The sequence below is a fragment of the Nerophis lumbriciformis genome, linkage group LG28, assembly GCF_033978685.3.
Source record: "Nerophis lumbriciformis linkage group LG28, RoL_Nlum_v2.1, whole genome shotgun sequence".
In the NCBI taxonomy this organism is placed as follows: domain Eukaryota; kingdom Metazoa; phylum Chordata; class Actinopteri; order Syngnathiformes; family Syngnathidae; genus Nerophis; species Nerophis lumbriciformis.
The window spans coordinates 35,214,897-35,228,163 of record NC_084575.2 but is presented as its reverse complement, the minus strand read 5'-3'; the positions used below and the strand labels follow the sequence as shown (position 1 = coordinate 35,228,163).

The 13,267-nt window shown below is 41.8% G+C and overlaps 1 protein-coding gene across 5 annotated transcripts in view; it reads right to left on the bottom strand.

The window, feature by feature from the left end:
* The window catches only part of clcn4 (chloride channel, voltage-sensitive 4), a 33,815-nt gene that overhangs the window by 14,501 nt on the left and 6,047 nt on the right, over nt 1–13,267 (bottom strand). For 4 of the 5 annotated variants that reach the window (XR_009810271.2, XR_009810268.2, XR_009810269.2 and 1 more), the window contains exons 4-13: nt 7,570–7,757; nt 7,366–7,488; nt 7,103–7,309; nt 6,945–7,025; nt 3,611–4,156; nt 3,356–3,542; nt 3,125–3,279; nt 1,290–1,533; nt 995–1,211; nt 776–923 (exon numbers count right to left, since the gene is read on the bottom strand). Coding sequence is in view for 1 of the 5 variants with exons in the window: in XM_061924129.1 (XP_061780113.1) it covers nt 833–923; nt 995–1,211; nt 1,290–1,533; nt 3,125–3,279; nt 3,356–3,542; nt 3,611–4,156; nt 6,945–7,025; nt 7,103–7,309; nt 7,366–7,488; nt 7,570–7,757 (2,039 nt within the window). In the remaining 4 variants the exon portion in view is untranslated. Of the gene's footprint in view, nt 1–547; nt 924–994; nt 1,212–1,289; nt 1,534–3,124; nt 3,280–3,355; nt 3,543–3,610; nt 4,157–6,944; nt 7,026–7,102; nt 7,310–7,365; nt 7,489–7,569; nt 7,758–13,267 lie in introns of those variants that run through there. The other variant, XM_061924129.1, reaches the window with a different exon arrangement.

The window sequence follows — 13,267 nt, the reverse complement described above, 5'->3', positions numbered from 1 at the left end:
ATTCAGCTCAACATTTAGTTTTTCTTCTCACATTTTCAGTCCAGTGTGACAGAAATGAGCAATTGACTTTCGTTATTTTTTACCACGATACAAACAAACCTAGGACATGGCAGTTCATGGCACACAAACACTGACCGTTTACTTTTGGACGTACAGTAGGTAAGTTAGGAAAGTGGGAAGCGTGCATTTTCTCAGTGTCCTCGCCCTTATCAGTGTATTGGATTACATTGCAGTAACACAGTGATTAGATTAATGACAGCAAGGGTGTCCAAAGTGCAGCCCAGGGGAAACCGTTTTTTAATAAATTGGTCCTAGGCATTTTCTGAAAAATATCAATTCAATATTAGCGATATTCTATTAGATATTTCACTATTTGCTCTGTCACATTTAACACAAAGCTAAGATGTTGATGTTTTTGTTCAGATATATTGATTGACCTATACTGGATTGTTTTGAGAATCTATGTACAGTGGCCTCTGCATTCCTACATTGTTTTGGTAAGTGGCCCTGGTAGAAAACAATGGACACCCCTGTATTACAGTATTAAAAGTTCATTCATCACATTATTTTTTTGTCAGAAATTCCTTCGTTGCATACAAAAAAACACTTACTCTCAAATTCAACCGCAAACATTCACACATTCACTGACATACAAGCACGGTGAAAGCCTGCTTTTCCAAAAATAAAAGGATATTTTGGGCAAAGTCTCGACGTGGACTGTTTAGCGACACAGGTGGACAAAAAGTGACATGACAGTGCCAAAGTTAAGACTTGCCTGTCGAGAGGTGAGAGGGCATTATCACAATTTTACAGGGTGCAGCATGTCGCAAAGCTAATTGAACATGATGGACTCAGGATCCTGGTTCATCATTTGCGCCATGTGACGGAGAACATCCTTCTTGGTGATAATGCCGAGCAGACGCCTGGCAAAACGACAATGAAATAAGTAATTAAACAAAGCATCGACTTTTTCATGCCGCATCCTCTTTCTTACCCGCTGCGTGTGACCAGACACTGGCGGAGGCCCAGCTTGCGGAATATGTCCACCACAGTTTCCATGGGTGTGTGGTCTGTGACGGTAAAAGGACTCAGGTTCAGTATGCGACGCAGTTTCAGCGGGTGCGGGGTGCTGGCCGGCAACTGCGGCGCGTCCTCTGTGAAGTAGACCATTGAGCTGCTAACCACGCCATCTTGCTTCTGACGGGCGTTTTCTGTGTGGAGACACACAAAGCGTGATATAACAGATGTCCAACATCATGCCAGACTAAAGAAGAAGCAAACTGACTCACTGATGGCGAGGGTGAGGTCTCTGCGCTGCACAAAGCCGATGAGCCGCTCAGACTCCCGGGACACAACTACTGGGAAGCCGTTATAATCCGTGTCTTTGATCAGCGCCTCAACATCCTCCACGGTGGTGGCATCCTGCGTAAGGACGGCCAGCGGTGGGTCATTCCTTCGAGGCCGCATCACGTCAGCAGCCAAGGTGCGGTGGGTGAACTCATCCCTGACATCCAGGTATGGGTACCCGTTGAGCTGTACAGGTAAAAGCCAGTAAATTAGAATATTTTGAAAAACTTGATTTATTTCAGTAATTGCATTCAAAAGGTGTAACTTGTACATTATATTTATTCATTGCACACAGACTGATGCATTCAAATGTTTATATCATTTAATTTTGATGATTTGAAGTGGCAACAAATGAAAATCCAAAATTCCGTGTGTCACAAAATTAGAATATTACTTAAGGCTAATACAAAAAAGGGATTTTTAGAAATGTTGGTCAACTGAAAAGTATGAAAATGAAAAATATGAGCATGTACAATACTCAATACTTGGTTGGAGCTCCTTTTGCCTCAATTACTGCGTTAATGCGGCGTGGCATGGAGTCGATGAGTTTCTGGCACTGCTCAGGTGTTATGAGAGCCCAGGTTGCTCTGATAGTGGCCTTCAACTCTTCTGCGTTTTTGGGTCTGGCATTCTGCATCTTCCTTTTCACAATACCCCACAGATTTTCTATGGGGCTAAGGTCAGGGGAGTTGGCGGGCCAATTTAGAACAGAAATACCATGGTCCGTAAACCAGGCACGGGTAGATTTTGCGCTGTGTGCAGGCGCCAAGTCCTGTTGGAACTAGAAATCCCCATCTCCATAGAGCAGGTCAGCAGCAGGAAGCATGAAGTGCTCTAAAACTTGCTGGTAGACGGCTGCGTTGACCCTGGATCTCAGGAAACAGAGTGGACCGACACCAGCAGATGACATGGCACCCCAAACCATCACTGATGGTGGAAACTTTACACTAGACTTCAGGCAACGTGGATCCTGTGCCTCTCCTGTCTTCCTCCAGACTCTGGGACCTCGATTTCCAAAGGAAATGCAAAATTTGCATGGTTGGGTGATGGTTTGGGGTGCCATGTCATCTGCTGGTGTCGGTCCACTCTGTTTCCTGAGATCCAGGGTCAACGCAGCCGTCTACCAGCAAGTTTTAGAGCACTTCATGCTTCCTGCTGCTGACCTGCTCTATGGAGATGGAGATTTCAAGTTCCAACAGGACTTGGCGCCTGCACACAGCGCAAAATCTACCCGTGCCTGGTTTACGGACCATGGTATTTCTGTTCTAAATTGGCCCGCCAACTCCCCTGACCTTAGCCCCATAGAAAATCTGTGGGGTATTGTGAAAAGGAAGATGCAGAATGCCAGACCCAAAAACGCAGAAGAGTTGAAGGCCACTATCAGAGCAACCTGGGCTCTCATAACACCTGAGCAGTGCCAGAAACTCATCGACTCCATGCCACGCCGCATTAGCGCAGTAATTGAGGCAAAAGGAGCTCCAACCAAGTATTGAGTATTGTACATGCTCATATTTTTCATTTTCATACTTTTCAGTTGGCCAACATTTCTAAAAATCCCTTTTTTGTATTAGCCTTAAGTAATATTCTAATTTTGTGACACACGGAATTTTGGATTTTCATTTGTTGCCACTTCAAATCATCAAAATTAAATGAAATAAACATTTGAATGCATCAGTCTGTGTGCAATGAATAAATATAATGTACAAGTTAAACCTTTTGAATGCAATTACTGAAATAAATCAAGTTTTTCAAAATATTCTAATTTACTGGCTTTTACCTGTATGTGTGACTCATAGATGCCTTCTTTCCCAAAGGCATCAGCCACCCACTTGCTGGTGACAGCGGCTGCCATCAATGGAACAATGTACTCCAGACCGCCGGTGAGCTCAAACATAATGACCACTAAAGAGACAGTCATCCTGGTCACACCACCTAAAAGGATGGCAACAGAAGTATCTATTAATTTCCTCGAAAACTCCTTATTTCTGAGGATAAGAATTTTGCTTACCCAGACAGGCAGCGGCACCCACCATGGCGTAGAGTCCAGGTGTGACGCAATCGGCGCCGGGTCTGCACCAGTTTTTGAAAATGATCCAGTCATGATGGTGGTACGCCATTTGCTCCACGGCAATCCCTACAATGCGACCTGCGATGGCACCCACCGCCATGCTGGGAATGAAGAGCCCTGATGGGATCTGACGACATCACATTTGTGATCACGCCGGTGTTTTCTCATACAATACGGAAATTAATTTGCACTAACCTTCATGCCAAAGGTGAAGATGGTGATGACGATCTTGAAGATGAGAGCGAGCGCCAGCTGCCATAGAGCATTGTAAACACCGGGGCCAGCTGGGCGGTCCGGGATGTCGTCAATGGGTCGGCTCATATTGGGGTTGTTGATGTAGTCGCAGAGCTGCGACGACTCCAGCGCTCCACAGTCGTTAAAGAGCTCAGAGATGAGCTCACTAGTACTGCGCCGTGTGTACGGGTTAGGATATGCCAGCACGGCGGTGATCGCCGTCACTGCGATGACTTCCAGAACTGGGTATTTTCCCAGCTCAGTTGTCTTTCTCCGCCGACACCAGGCGATATTGGCGCGAATGAAGAGGGTCCCCCAAAGGCCACCAAAGACGCCCAGAAGGATGAAGGGCACCAGCTCGGCCATGTACCACGGCGTGTGGTATTCCACGTAGAACAGAACCAGGCGGCTGTTGCCAAATGGGTTGATGGAGCGCAGTGTGAAAGCAGCGACCAGTGCGGCGAAGAACGATCGCCATAACGTCTTCAGAGGAAAGTAGTAGCTGACCTGCAGAAAACATGTTTCATGTTTCAAGTTTATTCACAATACCATATAACAAATACAATAGTAGTGAAATATCATCATTTAAAGATGTTGGTACGTGAAAGGGTCCCCCAAATAAGCTTTTGACATGGGGTCCAGAGGATAGTATACAGGTAAAAGCCAGTAAATGAGAATATTTTGAAAAACTTGATTTATTTCAGTAATTGCATTCAAAAGGTGTAACTTGTACATTATATTTATTCATTGCACACAGACTGATGCATTCAAATGTTTATTTCATTTAATTTTGATGATTTGAAGTGGCAACAAATGAAAATCCAAAATTCCGTGTGTCACAAAATTAGAATATTACTTAAGGCTAATACAAAAAAGGGATTTTTAGAAATGTTGGCCAACTGAAAAGTATGAAAATGAAAAATATGAGCATGTACAATACTCAATACTTGGTTGGAGCTCCTTTTGCCTCAATTACTGCGTTAATGCGGCGTGGCATGGAGTCGATGAGTTTCTGGCACTGCTCAGGTGTTATGAGAGCCCAGGTTGCTCTGATAGTGGCCTTCAACTCTTCTGCGTTTTTGGGTCTGGCATTCTGCATCTTCCTTTTCACAATACCCCACAGATTTTCTATGGGGCTAAGGTCAGGGGAGTTGGCGGGCCAATTTAGAACAGAAATACCATGGTCCGTAAACCAGGCACGGGTAGATTTTGCGCTGTGTGCAGGCGCCAAGTCCTGTTGGAACTTGAAATCTCCATCTCCATAGAGCAGGTCAGCAGCAGGAAGCATGAAGTGCTCTAAAACTTGCTGGTAGACGGCTGCGTTGACCCTGGATCTCAGGAAACAGAGTGGACCGACACCAGCAGATGACATGGTACCCCAAACCATCACTGATGGTGGAAACTTTACACTAGACTTCAGGCAACGTGGATCCTGTGCCTCTCCTGTCTTCCTCCGGACTCTGGGACCTCGATTTCCAAAGGAAATGCAAAATTTGCATGGTTGGGTGATGGTTTGGGGTGCCATGTCATCTGCTGGTGTCGGTCCACTCTGTTTCCTGAGATCCAGGGTCAACGCAGCCGTCTACCAGCAAGTTTTAGAGCACTTCATGCTTCCTGCTGCTGACCTGCTCTATGGAGATGGAGATTTCAAGTTCCAACAGGACTTGGCGCCTGCACACAGCGCAAAATCTACCCGTGCCTGGTTTACGGACCATGGTATTTCTGTTCTAAATTGGCCCGCCAACTCCCCTGACCTTAGCCCCATAGAAAATCTGTGGGGTATTGTGAAAAGGAAGATGCAGAATGCCAGACCCAAAAACGCAGAAGAGTTGAAGGCCACTATCAGAGCAACCTGGGCTCTCATAACACCTGAGCAGTGCCAGAAACTCATCGACTCCATGCCACGCCGCATTAATGCAGTAATTGAGGCAAAAGGAGCTCCAACCAAGTATTGAGTATTGTACATGCTCATATTTTTCATTTTCATACTTTTCAGTTGGCCAACATTTCTAAAAATCCCTTTTTTGTATTAGCCTTAAGTAATATTCTAATTTTGTGACACACGGAATTTTGGATTTTCATTTGTTGCCACTTCAAATCATCAAAATTAAATGAAATAAACATTTGAATGCATCAGTCTGTGTGCAATGAATAAATATAATGTACAAGTTACACCTTTTGAATGCAATTACTGAAATAAATCAAGTTTTTCAAAATATTCTAATTTACTGGCTTTTACCTGTAATTTGTGGAGGTAGGTAGGGAAGGTGTTACACCAGATGACATTACAGTAGTTTAGATGTGGTTCAAAGAGAGTTTTATATAATGTGAGTAGAGCATAAAGAGGACGATAATGACGAAGGTGAAAGAACAGGCCAACATATTTGGATAATTTGTTTAACAGATGGCTAATGTGACATTTGAAATTGAGGTATTCGTCAATGATGACCCCCAGGAATTTTGTGGAGTACACTCTCTGTATTTCCTGCCCATTGATGTTGGTATGGCAGTGCTCAGTATTTGTCCGGTTTTTATTAGAACGAAATAGAATAAAATGTGTTTTATTTACATTAAGTGAGAGCTTATTGCATTTGAACCAGGAATCTACTTTCACAAGCTCTGAATTGACAGTTACTTGTAGATGGTGTAGGCTCCTGTGTGAGGTAAACAAATTTGTATCGTCAGCAAAAATTATTTTATGAAAAGTTTCGGAGGAGTTTACAAAATCATTTATGTATAGGATAAAAAGGAGAGGCCACAAGATGGATCCCTGGGGAACCCCATAATTTATGGTCATACAGGGTGAATTGTGATCATTGACGCATACACATTGCTGCCTTCCGTATAGGTAAGAGCGGAACCAATCGAGAGGTACCCCTCTGACACCATAGTGATATAGCTTATACAATAAGATCTCAAAGTCTATTGTGTCAAAGGCCTTGGATAGATCCAAAAAAATGCCAATACCGCATTTTCCTTCTTCAATACAGTCATTGACCTTTTCCAAAAGGTCGAGTATAGCCATACAGGTGGTGCTTTTTTTTACGAAAACCATATTGGGAGGGGTCAAGGATATGTAGTTTTTCCAGAAAGTCATTCAGTCGGTTATAGACCACTTTCTCAAATATTTTTGAAAATGTTGGTAAAATTGAAATTGGCCTATAATTGTTCATATTATTTTTATCACCTGATTTAAAAATTGGGATTATTTTTGCCACTTTGGACATTTTGGGTACAATGAAAAAACAGGATTTGGGCAGCCTTAAACACATGATACACTTAACGATGGACCCACCTCCTCCAGACTAAACAGGACCCCTCCAATGGGTGCCCCAAAAGCCACCGACACACCAGCCGCTGCTGCAGCCGATAACACCTGCAGAAAGAAGCAAGAATGAAAGTGAGCTAGCATGTGCCACTCCATCACATGAAGAACTACACACGAGTAAGCACCTCTCGTCGCTTCCCCTCGTTCTTGCTGTACTTGGAGAAGAGGCTGCAGAAGAGGTTCCCACAGCAGCATGCAACATGGACCAGAGGACCTTCCTTCCCCAAGCTGAGGCCCGATGACACAGCCAGCACCAGCGTGACAGTCTTGATGAGCAGTGTCCATTTTCCCAAATAACCACGGATGATAAAGCCACTGAGGATGGTCTTGATCTGAAAAGCGGTTAGGTCAGTTCAACCTTCATTGCTCATTCATGTCACTACCTCACCTCTGGGATTCCGGAGCCGCAAGCGTACGGCGCAAACACTCTCACTAGTGACACGGCCAGAAAGGAGAAGAAAAGAGCCCACAGGATGTACAGGAAGTAGTTTAACACATACGGTCCTGCACCCTAAAAGAGACATTACACCAGGCAAACGACGTGTTAAAATGATGTTTAGTTATTATTTTAAGGGAAATTAGGTGTTTCAACCTCAGAATGGCCTGTCATCAACTCTGCCCACTTCTGCCACTGCGGACACTTGTCACGGTCGTCAAAGGTTGTCTCATTGGATGTCCAGCAGCACTGCTCGTGGCTATACCAGAAGGCGGACAGACACACACCTTCTTTCAGGTCTGTCATCCAGTCTACTGCCAGGTCAATGACTCCAGCCAGCGTACCTGGACCGAGTGTAAGGGATAAGAGCTTTAAAGATGGCTGCATACCTGCCAACTTTTGAAATCAGAAAAACCTAGTAGCCAGGGTCCAGGGCCCGCAGGCCCCGGTAGGTCCAGGACAAAGTGCAAAATGATTGATTGCATTCAGACAGGTTAAAATGTTGCTAAAACCATCACTTTTCTATCAGTCACAGTGACTTTTCAAAACAAAAATATTACAGCAAAAATCATATGGGTTGATTGACATGTTTATTCTGTAAGCTAACTTCAATAGTTTGAAATTATTTTGACAGTTAATGCCAGTTATCCTGTCAACCTTTCACAAGACTTCAATTTGTTCATTGAAAGTATAAACACTTTTTACAGTAAACAAATGGTAAAACAGTACTAAACAATTCCATTAAAAAAAAAATTGGTGTCATTATTAACTTTCTGTCCAAGCTTGTATAATCTACTGCCTTGTTCAATTGTAAAAAATATTCTGTGCCTAAAATTCACATTTCTATCACAATTATCATACTGTAAACATGGTAAGCTAACTTCATTAAAATTAATAGTCCTGTCAATAGCATGGAATTACAATTCAAATGTAGTTTTTTTGTAAGCCTTTCAAAAGAATTCAAAATATGAAAAATTCATGAAAATTAATTGAAGCCATCAGACACTTGAAAAGTGGCACATCACATCTCTAATGTAATCATTTGAACTTTTCAACAGAAATAGCACTGCAAAAATATTAAGGACATACTTCTGTATTTTGGTAGTTATGCTGTCAACATTTAACAAGATTTCTTCAACTTGGACTTGAAAGCATAAATAGTATAAACACTTTTAACAGTATAACAGTACTAAACAATTCCAATAGATAACATTGGTGTCATTACCTTTTTGTGGCTAAAATCCAAATTTAGCAACAGCATTAGACTTGTGTTTTTTTGTCCCAACGTGGTCTTTTACATGGCTAATTCCTCCGTGTCCGATCGAAAAATCTTGTCTGCACAAGGTGCAATTTGCGTAGTTTTCACCCTTTTTGGAACGGATAATTATTCCCGGATAGGCTTTTGAATATTCTTCACGGAATGACTGCAGTTTTCTTTTCGGTTTAAGACTCGTTTGCGATTTTTCTCCGGTTGATTCCATGATCGTTCGCTCGTTTGGAAACAATGGGCGACAGGTGCCTCGTGCTTGGCAGCGGTGCTATAAATAGCCTCGGGCATGGCATTCGGAATGGCTCGATAGGAAGTTACGGGAAGCAGTGTCGATTGTCATTGTTGTTACGCGATTTCGTGAATAAAACTTAAAAAAAAATAAAAAATTGTAATTAATGAAAAACCGTATTTTATATCACTGCAACCGTAACCCGGAATAGGTTGATGAAAACCGTACTAATTACGGGAAAACCGGAGTAGTTGGCAGGTATGTGGCTGTTCTGCAGAACCAGATCTGAAAGAATGTTGTAAGACAGTTTTAAAGTAGTCCCTCCTGACTAGAATAAAAATACCATTATTTCTCCCTCCTTACCAATATCAATATTAAAATAATAATGTTATCATACTACAGTGGTACCTCAACAAATGAGTACCTTGACTTACAAGTCATTTGAGATACAAGTAGCATACCTGCCAACTTTTGAAATCAGAAAAACCTAGTAGCCAGGGTCCAGGGGCCGCAGGTCCAGGACAAAGTCCTGGTGGGGGGTCTTTGCCCCCCGACGCAAAATGATTATTAGCATTCAGACAGGTTAAAATGTTGCTAAAACCATCACTTCTATCAGTCACAGTGACTTTTCAAAACAAAAATATTACAGCAAAAATCATACGGGTTGATTGACATGTTTATTCTGTAAGCTAACTTCAATAGTTTGAAATTATTTTGACAGTTAATGCCAGTTATCCTGTCAACCTTTCACAAGACTTCAATTTGTTAATTGAAAGTATAAACAGTATAAACACTTTTTACAGTAAACAAATGGTAAAAAAGTACTAAACAATTCCATAAAAAAAAAAATTGGTGTCATTATTAACTTTCTGTCCAAGCTTGGATTCTGTTCCAAGACACTGAATAATGTTTGATGTTTTGGTTCGACCACATCCATATTTTTTGGCGATTTTCGAGTCGGGAAACATTTTCCGAAATAACTGTCCCATGTGATCAGCCAGTGCGATTGGAAGTCCATGCTCAATTATTGCCTCCGTAAATAAAACTTCGGCATTTATCACATCCAAAGAATCTGTTTGGGCGACGAAAAACGTTGAAAGTTTTCCACTTGTATCGCTAGCAACGGCATTAGACTTGTGTTTTTTTGTCCCAACGTGGTCTTTTACATGGCTAATTCCTCCGTGTCCGATCGAAAAATCTTGTCTGCACAAGGTGCAATTCGCGTAGTTTTCACCCTTTTTGGAACGGATAATTATTCCCGGATAGGCTTTTGAATATTCTTCACGGAATGACTGCAGTGTTCTTTTCGGTTTAAGACTCGTTTGCGATTTTTCTCCGGCTGATTCCATGATCGTTCGCTCGTTTGGAAACAATGGCAACTGGTGCCTCGTGCTTGGCAGCGGTGCTATAAATAGCCTCGCGCATGGCATTCGGAATGGCTCGATAGGAAGTTACGGGAAGCAGTGTCGATTGTCATTGTTGTTACGCGATTTCGTGAATAAAACTTAAAAAAAAAAAAAAAAAAATGTAATTAATGAAAAAACGTATTTTTTATCACTGCAACCGTAACCCGGAATAGGTTGATGAAAACCGTACTAATAACGGGAAAACCGGAGTAGTTGGCAGGTATGTGGCTGTTCTGCAGAACCAGATCTGAAAGAATGTTGTAAGACAGTTTTAAAGTAGTCCCTCCTGACTAGAATACAAATACCATTATTTCTCCCTCCTTACCAATATCAATATTGAAATAATAATGTTATCATACTACAGTGGTACCTCAACAAATGCGTACCTTGACTTACAAGTCATTTGAGATACAAGTAGTCTCTCTGCAGTTCATTATGCTTTAAGTTGCGAGCATACCTTGAGTGACAAGCATTTTCACCGTAGATTGAAGTAATATTTGTAACATGCCGTTTGAGGAAAAATGTGTCATTGTTACACACTATCATTTGTTTGTTTACACAAACAAATGTATGTTTTGATTTGACAGTTCCGCTCAAAATATTAGTGTGAAGGAGAAGTACAAGACCGATTCAGAGAAACAAAGCAATAAAAAGATGTAATACCTGTACTACCTGGCAAGTCAGCCCGTAGCATCAGTCTGCTTACATAAGTTGCAACTTCTCTAGTCTGTCACTAACCACATCCTTGTGCGACATACATTATTTCCGAGTTCCTATTGTTACATGACAGATACATTGTTGTCAGATGTCACAAGAGAAACCAGCAACCAGCTCTATGAAAACTAATCACTTCTAATAAGCGGCTAATAAGAGGACTTGGCTACACTGGATGGAGTAGCAGCCTGAATGAGACATCACATTAGTTCGGGTAATCCACAAGCTAAATGCTAAACAATCGTATTACATTATTCATGTAGAACTGTAAACAATTATGATGTAACTTGCTAATAAGTATGTTTGAAATAAACTACTGTACTACTATCATACGTAATTTAGTGGAATCAAATATGTTAAAACATACATTTTTAATCACCAGCAACATTAGTAACATCTAACAGCAGCAAAGTCTTTTCTCAACAACAGCCTTTTAAGCCTTAAACAAGTCAAGCAGGTGTGCAGTGCAAGATCATGTCAAACAAACTAGCAGCACCCCATGCATACAGGTAAAAGCCAGTAAATTAGAATATTTTGAAAAACTTGATTTATTTCAGTAATTGCATTCAAAAGGTGTAACTTGTACATTATATTTATTCATTGCACACAGACTGATGCATTCAAATGTTTATTTCATTTAATTTTGATGATTTGAAGTGGCAACAAATGAAAATCCAAAATTCCGTGTGTCACAAAATTAGAATATTACTTAAGGCTAATACAAAAAAGGGATTTTTAGAAATGTTGGCCAACTGAAAAGTATGAAAATGAAAAATATGAGCATGTACAATACTCAATACTTGGTTGGAGCTCCTTTTGCCTCAATTACTGCGTTAATGCGGCGTGGCATGGAGTCGATGAGTTTCTGGCACTGCTCAGGTGTTATGAGAGCCCAGGTTGCTCTGATAGTGGCCTTCAACTCTTCTGCGTTTTTGGGTCTGGCATTCTGCATCTTCCTTTTCACAATACCCCACAGATTTTCTATGGGGCTAAGGTCAGGGGAGTTGGCGGGCCAATTTAGAACAGAAATACCATGGTCCGTAAACCAGGCACGGGTAGATTTTGCGCTGTGTGCAGGCGCCAAGTCCTGTTGGAACTTGAAATCTCCATCTCCATAGAGCAGGTCAGCAGCAGGAAGCATGAAGTGCTCTAAAACTTGCTGGTAGACGGCTGCGTTGACCCTGGATCTCAGGAAACAGAGTGGACCGACACCAGCAGATGACATGGCACCCCAAACCATCACTGATGGTGGAAACTTTACACTAGACTTCAGGCAACGTGGATCCTGTGCCTCTCCTGTCTTCCTCCAGACTCTGGGACCTCGATTTCCAAAGGAAATGCAAAATTTGCATGGTTGGGTGATGGTTTGGGGTGCCATGTCATCTGCTGGTGTCGGTCCACTCTGTTTCCTGAGATCCAGGGTCAACGCAGCCGTCTACCAGCAAGTTTTAGAGCACTTCATGCTTCCTGCTGCTGACCTGCTCTATGGAGATGGAGATTTCAAGTTCCAGCAACCTGGGCTCTCATAACACCTGAGCAGTGCCAGAAACTCATCGACTCCATGCCACGCCGCATTAACGCAGTAATTGAGGCAAAAGGAGCTCCAACCAAGTATTGAGTATTGTACATGCTCATATTTTTCATTTTCATACTTTTCAGTTGGCCAACATTTCTAAAAATCCCTTTTTTGTATTAGCCTTAAGTAATATTCTAATTTTGTGACACACGGAATTTTGGATTTTCATTTGTTGCCACTTCAAATCATCAAAATTAAATGAAATAAACATTTGAATGCATCAGTCTGTGTGCAATGAATAAATATAATGTACAAGTTACACCTTTTGAATGCAATTACTGAAATAAATCAAGTTTTTCAAAATATTCTAATTTACTGGCTTTTACCTGTATACTGAAGGTCTGAAGTACCGGTATTGTACGTGCATACAAACGTTTTAAATTACATTTTTCTCTAAGATTATATTTCTCCTCTTTTTTTGAGAATTGTTGTATATTCTTGGGTAGCAGATTATAGTTTGCTTTGTGTATAATTTTATCTGTTTGCAAATTCACTGTGTCGTGGAATTTCAGTATTTTTGAGAATCAGCACCTCCAAGTCCGAGTCCATGGTTCTCGCCCGGAAAAGGGTGGAGTGCCATCTCCGGGTTGGGGAGGAGGTCTTGCCCCAAGTGGAGGAGTTCAAGTACCTCGGAGTCTTGTTCACGAGTGAGGGAAGAG